We start from the raw sequence: 9,484 nt of genomic DNA, 5'->3' as shown, positions 1-9,484 counted from the left end.
CGCCTGACTAGAAAGTCAGACACTCCGCCCCTCCTCAGAGGTCCTCGGTCTTCCTTCAGAGAAATCATCCTCTCGGCCCGATTAGTCGGGAGCAGGAGGGCGGGAGACAAGGTCAGGCGGCAACTCAAGAGCCTGCGTTTTAGTAAGGCAGAACATCGGGCGCCCTGCCGCACAGGCTGAGAAAAGAAAAGTCCTCGGCTCTTCAGGGCCCCCCGCTAGAAGAGCTTTCTACTTTCGTCCTCCTCTGCTCAAGATGGTGGCGTCACGGGCAATTGGCAGTCTCAGTCGCTTCTCTGCCTTCAGGATCCTCCGCTCCAGAGGTGAGCCTGGCTGAGGGCTCGGGGGAGTCTCGGAGTGCCTGCAGGAACTGGGGCGGCGGGGAGCAGCGTTTGCCCCTCGCTGTCTGCCCACCACCCCTTTCCCGGAACCCCTGGGAACGGGGGTTACTGTCCGGGGACCCCATTTCCTGTGTCCTTGCGAAGGGGCTGTCACTCCCCCTTGCCCTACTCCGGCGGTGTCAGGCGCTCCCTGACTTTCCTGAGTGGTTTCCACTCGGTCTGGCACTTTGCGCCGCTGCCCTGCGCTCACGCCCCCCTGTCTTCGGTAGTGATAGTCTTGGCCCTGACCCTGCTAGATCGGGAGGACTGAGAGACCCCTTCTGTCGCATCTTTGAGGCTCTGCTGCACCTTGGTCACCTTAAGAGATCTGTCAAGCTTCTCGGTGGCACGGACTAGCCTTTCAGATCACTGCCACTCCCTGGTCTCTACCGTCAAAACCGTTTTTGCAGAGAGCTCCTCTCGCACTTCCAATATTCCTCCTGCGAATGTAATTGAAACCGGAGTTCTCAGCTTAGGGAAAGAAATATTTTTAAAATACGGGGGAAACTTGTTTTTAGGAACGAAATGTTAGATCCTTTTAAGAACTATTTCTAGCCGGGCCGTGCTGTTACATGACTTTAATCCCAGCAGTTGGGAGGCAGAGGCAGACGGATCTTTGTGAGTTGGAGGCCAGCCTGGTATACAGAGTGAGTTCCAGCCGATGCCCAGTCGGGCTCTATGAACTTGCATTCTTCCTCTTCAGACTGGTAGTGAAAGGGTTAAAGGGGTGGCCCTTTCCCTAGACACCCCAAATCTGTAAGGGCTAATGTAACTTTAATTTATTGCATATCATATTTGATACCGGTTACTTTGAGACTTTAATTTTCCTCACAAAAAGTGCACATGTATAATTTACCTTTTTCTTCCCTCCCAAGACATTTAATTAAGCGAATTAATTGAATCTTTTTCTAGTTTTTGTTTGTTTTGTTTTTTATTTTTGTTTTTCAAGAAAGGGTTTCTGGATCCTGGCTGCCCTGGAACTCACTTTGTAGACCAGCATGGCCTTGAACTCACTGATATCCGCCTGCCTCTTCTGTCCAAGTGCTGGGGTTAAATGCGTGCGCCACCACCATCCCGCTTTTTTTTTTTCCTAAATTGCCACTTATAGATTCTGTGTAAACAGCCAAAACTACCACCACATTACCAACACTGAAGTGGTAATCAGGTCATATGTTTTCTAGTCACTGGCTTGCTAAGTGACCTTGGCTAAGTGCTTTAATCTAAAAGGGCTTTCTCGTCTGTAAAATGAATAAGAGTGATTTTTTTTCCTGGCGGGAGAAGTAGTATGGTGACACAATTAAAGGCATTAAATATGGACTCGTCCTCTGGGTTGAATCTGTCTTTTACCTTCTGGTGACCTTGGGAATTAATTTCAATCTTTTTCTCATTGGTAAAATGGAGTCAATTACATGTTAAGTCTAAAGAAGTTACATTAGGTATAAAACAGCTTATCATGGGAATAAGTTCTCAATAAATGTTATTGACTTTTCAGCCCTTGGAAGTAATTATTGTGTATAGCTGAGAATTTTTAAAGTAATCTATCCATCTTACAAAGGTGATGAAGAGCTAACAGCCAGATTTTCCTATACTTCTACATAATTAGCTGCATGCCTGATTTGCCGTTTAGAGTCTAGACTCAGCAGGTCAGTCCTTGACCCTGAGAGTGTGTGCAGGCGTTCCCAAATGTCCAATGAACTATGACATTTCCTGGGAAAAGAGTAAGCCTTCTAATTATTGAAGTTTTAGAACATTCCTGCTGCAAATATAGTACTATCATTCTAGTATGACTATCAGATAAAACATTCACAAGCTGTCCTTCCTTTATGTTTAATTCCTACTTCTAATTCCCAAGTGTGTGAGAGAAGAATCTTACAGGAAATGGAAGGCAGTTAGTAGGTATGGTGGTATTTTTAAATCTGACTCACTTTGACCCATCTATCCCTTGTCCCAGGATGGGATTTTGAAAAAGCTATAAATTGCTATAAACTAAAGTAACATTTTCAAAGTTGTATCAGTATAATTCAACTTTTTCCACTGATTATAGTTTTATGTGATCTTGCAGGTATTTTCTTGAGTTACATCTGAAGATGATTAAAAAGTAGGGCAAAGGTTTCACTTTTGCTGGCACTGAAAATATAGGCTAAAGTTCACACAGCGGCTGTAGAGTAAACTTTGCTGTTAGGCTTCGGTGAGGCTAGATTCCAGAAGCAAGGTTACTGTGTACTTCGGCTTGATTAAATTGACTGTGGCCAGGAATCTTTTTCTACATGTTTGTGCATTTACTGTTCTTTCTCTTTGCTTTTTTGTCTCTGTTGATGGAGAAGAGGTTTGTGTCAGTGTGTGGGAGTGTGTTTACTCCAAAGAGAGGCTACTGGGCAAAAATAAAAATGGCTTAAACAATAGGTTAATGAGCACCAACTCTCTCTCTCTCTCTCTCTCTCTCTCTCTCTCTCTCTCTCTCTCTCTCTCTCTCTCTCTCTCTCTCCCTCTCTCTCCTCTCTCTCCTCTCCTCTCTCTCCTCTCTCTCCTCTCACTCTCTCCTCTCTCTCCTCTCTCTCTCCTCTCTCTCTCTCTCTCTCCTGGAACTCCTTGTGGTCTGCCTACCTCTACCGCCTGAGGTGTGCTACCACACCCAGCTTTCATCATCAACCTTAAAGCACAAACGCTTGGTTTTTTAACTCTGCCAGGAGTAGTGACAAGTACCTGTGATCCGGGCATTCCACTGAGGCAGGAGGATCACAAGTCCAAGCCAAGCTGCATTATCTAGCCGTAGCTCACCTCAAAATGAAGTTGCAACCAGGCTGCTTTTGTACGTTGTTTTTGTTTTTGAAGATTTGTTTGATTTGAGCCGGTTAGGTTTCTTTGTTTTGGGTTTGCTTCAGCATTTGTATTCTATCACTTGTGTATTTATTTTTCTTAGTTTTTGTCTGACTTTCTACCTCATACCTCCCTTCTTGTTATCCCAGCTAGTCCATTCTTATTCCAATATACTTAACTATTTCCTAGTAAGATTATCTATCCTATGCTTCTTTCACTCTAGACTTTCTACTTTACAATTTATTTTACAGAATCTGGTCTTGTTACCCCAGTATCCTAGAAAGATGCATGACATGCCAGGTTGCTGTAAAAACTTTTGCTAAATAATGGCTGAAATTGTTTGGAAGAGGTTAATTATAATTTTGTTTGCAAACGCAGGCAGGAGAGAGGAGGATCGCACAGTAGATATGTGAAGGTGAAGCCCTGTGGAGAAAGTTAGAGCCATGTACATTTTTTGGAGATCAGAACAATATTAAGGAATAACCAATAGTTCATATTACTTTAAGGAGATGGTTCTCAAGCTTCCTCATGTTGTGATGACCCCCAACCATAAAATTATTTTTGTTGCTACTTCATAACTGTAATTTTGCTGCTGTTATGAATCATAATGTAAATATCTGATATGCTGGATATCTGATATGTGACCCCCCAAAAGTGTGGGTGTTTATGCATGTAACACCTACTCAAGCAAGTGATAACTTGTTCTTGTTTTTTGAACTAGGGAAAGAGACAGCTTTCCTAGGATAGTTGGGCAAGTTTGGGATGATGTGGAGAAAGGAGTGAAGGATTAAAGAGCTGTGTAGACAAGATGGTTTGAACCCTGATGAAGGAGAAAAGGAAGGGCCCACACATTTAGGGATGTTGCCTCTGAGCTATTCTAGAACAACCTGCTTTGCCACCTAGAGCTTGCTTGGAGCAGGGTAGAATAGAGCCTTTCTAATGGAGGGGCCATAGAGCAGCGCCTCAAACAAATGTAGTGTTTGTCCAAAATTCCCCTTCTAGTCCTTGGCTTCTATCTAGAGTCTGGGCCTCTCTTGTGTGTTTGTACTCAAAAGATCCAATCATAATCATTGTTACAAAAAAAAATGTAGTCCTAGAGTATGAGAACCAGCGGTTACAGGCTGGAGGGGTCATGAGACCACAACAGTCAGGTCTAGAATTGCCCACAGTGCACGTTCATAGTGGACAGAAGAATCCTTAGCCCCAAGACATTGGACTTCCTACACGCTAAGGCAGGGGCATGGGAATCATGTACTAAGCTAGACAGAGTTGATCATAGCCAACCGGAACACAGCTAGCCTTCCTCAAAAACTGTTGAAGTCTCTAGTGTCAGTGAAGAGATAGTGTTGAAGACTAGAAGTAGCTCAGCTGAAGAGTATTTCTCTAGCATATGTCCCTGAGTTCAACAACCCTCAGCACTAAGCATAGTGAGGCACACCCTTCAAGGCTGGCAGATGAAGGATGTCTATGAGTTCAAGGCCAGCCAGGACTACTCTAGTGACAGCCTCTCTAGAGTCAGGTTATGGAATTCACCTATAACTTCAGTGCTTGGGATCAAGGATTCAAGGTCATACTGGGCTACATAGCAAATTCCAACCTAGCCTGGGCTACACAGTGAAACCTCATCTCAAATAAAATGAAAATAAAAGGGAAGAAAAAAAAAAACCAGGTTGGCCCTGGCCTTGAACTCATGATCTTCTAAGTTCTGGTGCGCCCAGATGCTACAGGTGTATAGTATACAGGTGTATAGTATCACAAGTGTATAATATACAGGTGTATAGTATCACGGGTGAAGACCACCACACCTCTTCTGCTGACCGCATCAATGGCTGTTTTTCCTGTAGGATTGGGCTGCTTGCCAAAGACATCCAGCGAGCAAAATGGTGATTAGAACCAAAATGGCTGGGGGATCACATAATTTGATCTCTTTGTGGTTATGCTGAGAACCTAAACAAGTTAGATGATAAGATTCAACTAGTAAGCAACAGTGGACCACGTCGGGATTTTGTTATCCAAAAATTGGGAATATTAGTGGTGGAGTGCAGTATAGAGATTTTTCAGTTAGGAATGCTTGAACCAGCAAAGTGTGACATGGAATGTTTCCTTTGTAGCAGCCAGTGGTTGTCCCTTGACTTTTTTTGACGTTTTGTTTAAGACAAGGTCTTATGTGTATCCCTGGCTGGCCTGGAATTTGCTATGTAGACCAAGCTAGCATCAAATTCAGAAATCCTCCTGCCTCTGCCTCCTGAGTGCTGGGATTGTATGTACCATCACACCCAGTGGCATTTTTTTGTTTCTTTGTTTTTTAGGTTTATTTTTATTTATGTGTTGATGTGCAGTTGTTTTTTGTTTGTTTCTGAGGCATGCTTTTACTAGCTGGCCTAGAAATCACAACGATCCATCTGCCTCTGTCTCCCCAGTGCCCAGTTATAGTGGTCAGAGGTCCTTAATGGGTCCTAGGCCAAGTGGTAAAGTGTTTGCCTAGCATACATAGGCCTGTATGGGAGCTAATAAAGAAACTACCAAAATAGGTGATTAGGCTCATGAAGGTATTGACAGGGCTCATTCTGTTCTTTCTGAAAACCCTGAGGAAAAGCCGTTGCCTTGCCTTTCCTAGTTTCTAGAGACAACCTGTGGTCTCTGCTTGTGCTCATATCCTTCCTTTAGCAACCTGAAGTCAGGTCATGGTCACGTCTCTGATTTTCTTTGTGATTATACTAAGCCCATTTAGATAATCCATGATGCTTTCTCTATATTAAGGTCGATCTTAATTCCATTTACAGTCTTAGCTCTTTGCCATGTAGCCTAAGACATTCATACAGTCTAGAGATGTGATGTGTCCTCCTTTTTTTTTCCCTGGGGGATGGGATCCTCTCCTTACCTTACTTATTATCTGGATAATCATTTGACATAATTAAAATTAGAAAGGTAATGGAGAAGTCACAGAGTGGCCTGTAATACATTGTTCTGACTTGGGTTTTATTGGTATATATTCTAGTTATGCTGACCTGACAGATATTACAAAATTCTGTTTCACAAAATGATTTGAAACACTCTTTCCTTGCAGGCTGTATTTGCCGAAGCTTTACAGTATCTTCTGCTTTGCTGAGTAAGTTGACTTTCTTGTTTATGCAACTAACATCGCTTTTTATACTTTCATTTTGAAATTATATGTTACGTCCTATCCCCCATTCACTTTCCTCCCTCCAACGTTTCCCAGAACCCCTCTTGCTCTCTCTCCCAAATTTCATGGCCTCTTTTTCATTATTGTTGTGTGTGTGTGTGTGTGTGTGTGTGTGTGTGTGTGTGTGTGTACATATACATACATATGTGTGTGTATATATGCAAATCACTATGTATATATGCATGTGTATCCCTGAATATATGTGTACATATGTGTGTAGTACATATAAGTACATAAAATATATCCCAATATTGTATGTATATATATCCCTAAATATATATGTGTGTACATATATCCCTAAATATATATATGTGCATATATATATAACAACAAAGAAAAAAGAGGCCATGAATTTGAGAGAGCAAGGGAAGCATATGGGAGAGGTTGGAGAGAGCAAAGTGAATGGTGTGTGTGTGTCTGTGTGTGTGTGTGTGTGTGTGTGTGTGTGTGTGTGTGTGTGTGTGTATCCTAAATACAACCTGCTCAGTACATATAGTGGTACTTGTATGTATATAATCTTAACTACTTTGTGGACCTATTTTACAATAAGCATGTTCAGAAACAAATTTGTCTTCTCTCTTTTAGCCAGAACCCATATTAATTATGGAGTCAAAGGGGATGTGGCGGTTATTCGGATTAACTCCCCCAATTCAAAGGTACCTAACGCTGTTGAGTTTCAGAGGGTTAGGGTATGTCTATGTTTTGTTTTTGTTTTCTTCCTTTTCTTCTTAAAATATATGTCTGCTACATAAGCATATTTGACAGTGACTGTATATGTGAAACTTCTAGTTTAAACCCTTAGATGTAGCTGTTTCTTTTGTAGGTAAATACATTGAATAAAGAAGTACAATCAGAGTTTGTAGAAGTTATGAATGAGATCTGGGCCAATGACCAAATCAGAAGTGCAGTCCTTATCTCATCAAAGCCTGGCTGCTTTGTTGCAGGCGCTGATATCAAGTAAGTTCATCTTGATTAATTACATATTTTTGTTTGTATTTTGGTTTTTCAAGACAGGGTTTCTCTGTGTAGCTTTTGAGCTTGTCCTAGCATTCGCTCTGTAGACCAGGCTGGCCTTGGACTCACAGAGATCCGCCTGCCCCTGCCTCCCAAGTGCTGGGAGTAAAGGCATGCGCCACCAACGCCCGGATTAATTACATATTTTTAAATAATACATTCTTTAAAAAATATAGACGTAAATTCTCCTAAAACTTGTCTTTTGAAGTTATGTTCTGTGGTGGGATAAAGTTGATGAAATAGAAGGACGTGTTGCTTCTGTTGTAGATGACTAAATACAGCCTTTTCTTAATTAGCCGAGCCCAGTTTTCATGTATCAGACCAGCAAACATGTAAAAATCTGGTGGAAATCCCAGTTGGTACGGCCGCTTTGGAGCACAGTTTGTCAGTATTTAGTAAAATCAAAAATCCAAGGCCTGGGGAGATGGCTCAGTGGGTAAAATATCTGCTGCTAAGACAAGAATCCCAGCATCACATAAAGGCTGGGGTAGTGAGTTTGATGGATCACCTTGTCCCGAAAAGTAAGACGTGAACAAGCCACTTGATGTTGGCCTCCACGTGTGCCTGCACAGGAGAGCAAACGTGCAGACACACACACGCGCACACACGCACACGCACACACGAACACACACGCACACACGCGCACACACACACACACGAGCATGTGCTGGGAGGTGGGGGACATGACAACACAGATGTTCCAGCCGCAAACCCTTGTCTAGGTGTATATACTAAAGAAATCTTACTCACTGCTCATAAGGATCTGGGTGGAATAGTAGTCAGACATGTGTAGGTAGAGATAATGGAGCCTTTAAAACAAGCTGCAAGTCAGTGGGAAACAGGTAGGCAAAGACTGCAAAGTTGCTTAAAGAGATTAACTAGATCCAGAGCATAATCTTAGAACTGTCTGATCTGACAGTGAAAATATTTACCAGGTGATGTTCTTGTTAGAGCTTTATGGTCAATGAGTTGTTATGGAAGCAAAATACATTGCGTAACATGTTCCAATTTATGTTTGAAGACTCATTGCCAAATATTGATATATGCTGAGACAAGATACAGTGGATGAAGTGTTACACAAATAGGCTACAGATTAATCTCTCCTTTTGTGTTCTTGTTTGTGACTACTACAGCATGCTAGCCTCTTGTACAACCCCCCAAGAAGCAACACGAATATCACAGGAAGGACAGAGAATGTTTGAGAAACTTGAAAAGTCCCCAAAGCCTGTGGTAGCCGCCATCAGTGGATCCTGCTTGGGAGGAGGACTTGAGGTATGGGTGTGTTCCAGAACTGTACAGACACTGTCCTGCTTACCTTAGGCTACTGTTTCTCATGCAGAAAAGTTTCCCAAGTAGAATCAGCTTTATTTCAGCTGTCAGACATCTGAACGGGTTTAATTCTTAATTCATGACAAGCCCCAAGTGCACCAAGGAGTGCTGATTCCATTCACAGTGAAATTTGAACTGCACCATGAAGTCTTTCTTATGTCTGAATGCCTGGCTCAGGCTCACAGGACAAAGATTCCCAAGTGTGACCTGTGTTCATGTTCTTCTGTTTTTCGAGACAGGGTCTCTGTCTAACTTTGGCTGTCTTGGAACTCATTCTTTATACCAGGTTGGCCTTGAACTCACAGAGATCCTCCTACCTTTGCCTTCCCAGTGCTGGGATTAAAGGCTTGCGCCACCACTGTCTGGCTATGTTCATGTCCTTAAGTCAGGTTAAGACCTTCAAAGTATAACACATGTGCAAGTCTGGTGGAAGAGAGTTTCTTCTGAATAGTAGAGATGATAAGATTGAAGAGAAGAGATTCTTTTTTGTTTTTGTTTTTTGAGACAGGATCTCCTTCTGTAGAAAGGGTGGCCTCAAACTCATAGAGATCCTCCTACCCCAGCCTCCAGAGTGCTAGGACCTTCAGAAGATTTTTAACCTGGAAAAGGGTAAATAAATTATGAAAATTGGTAGAAAAGGTAAGTGGTAGAGTGCCAAATGTCAGCCTAACGAATCATGGTTTACTTTATGGTATATTCCTGCTTTGTACCTGTCATCATGCTAGGTGCTAAAATGTTAGTTACATTTTCTAACATTCCAATT

At 42.4% G+C, this 9,484-nt stretch overlaps 1 protein-coding gene across 1 annotated transcript in view; it reads left to right on the top strand.

The window, feature by feature from the left end:
- The first annotated feature begins 68 nt into the window (after positions 1-68).
- Hadha (hydroxyacyl-CoA dehydrogenase trifunctional multienzyme complex subunit alpha) overlaps positions 69-9,484 on the top strand; it is a 31,181-nt gene continuing 21,765 nt past the window's right edge. Inside the window, exons 1-5 of the mRNA XM_005073506.4 lie at positions 69-320; positions 6,262-6,303; positions 6,964-7,034; positions 7,202-7,335; positions 8,526-8,664. Of these exons, the coding sequence (XP_005073563.1) occupies positions 254-320; positions 6,262-6,303; positions 6,964-7,034; positions 7,202-7,335; positions 8,526-8,664 (453 nt within the window). The 5' untranslated portion in view covers positions 69-253. The remainder of the gene's footprint in view (positions 321-6,261; positions 6,304-6,963; positions 7,035-7,201; positions 7,336-8,525; positions 8,665-9,484) is intronic.

Source organism: Mesocricetus auratus, unplaced genomic scaffold, assembly GCF_017639785.1.
Source record: "Mesocricetus auratus isolate SY011 unplaced genomic scaffold, BCM_Maur_2.0 Super-Scaffold_100024, whole genome shotgun sequence".
Taxonomy (NCBI): Eukaryota; Metazoa; Chordata; class Mammalia; order Rodentia; family Cricetidae; genus Mesocricetus; species Mesocricetus auratus.
This window is presented reverse-complemented; position numbering and strand designations above follow the sequence as displayed.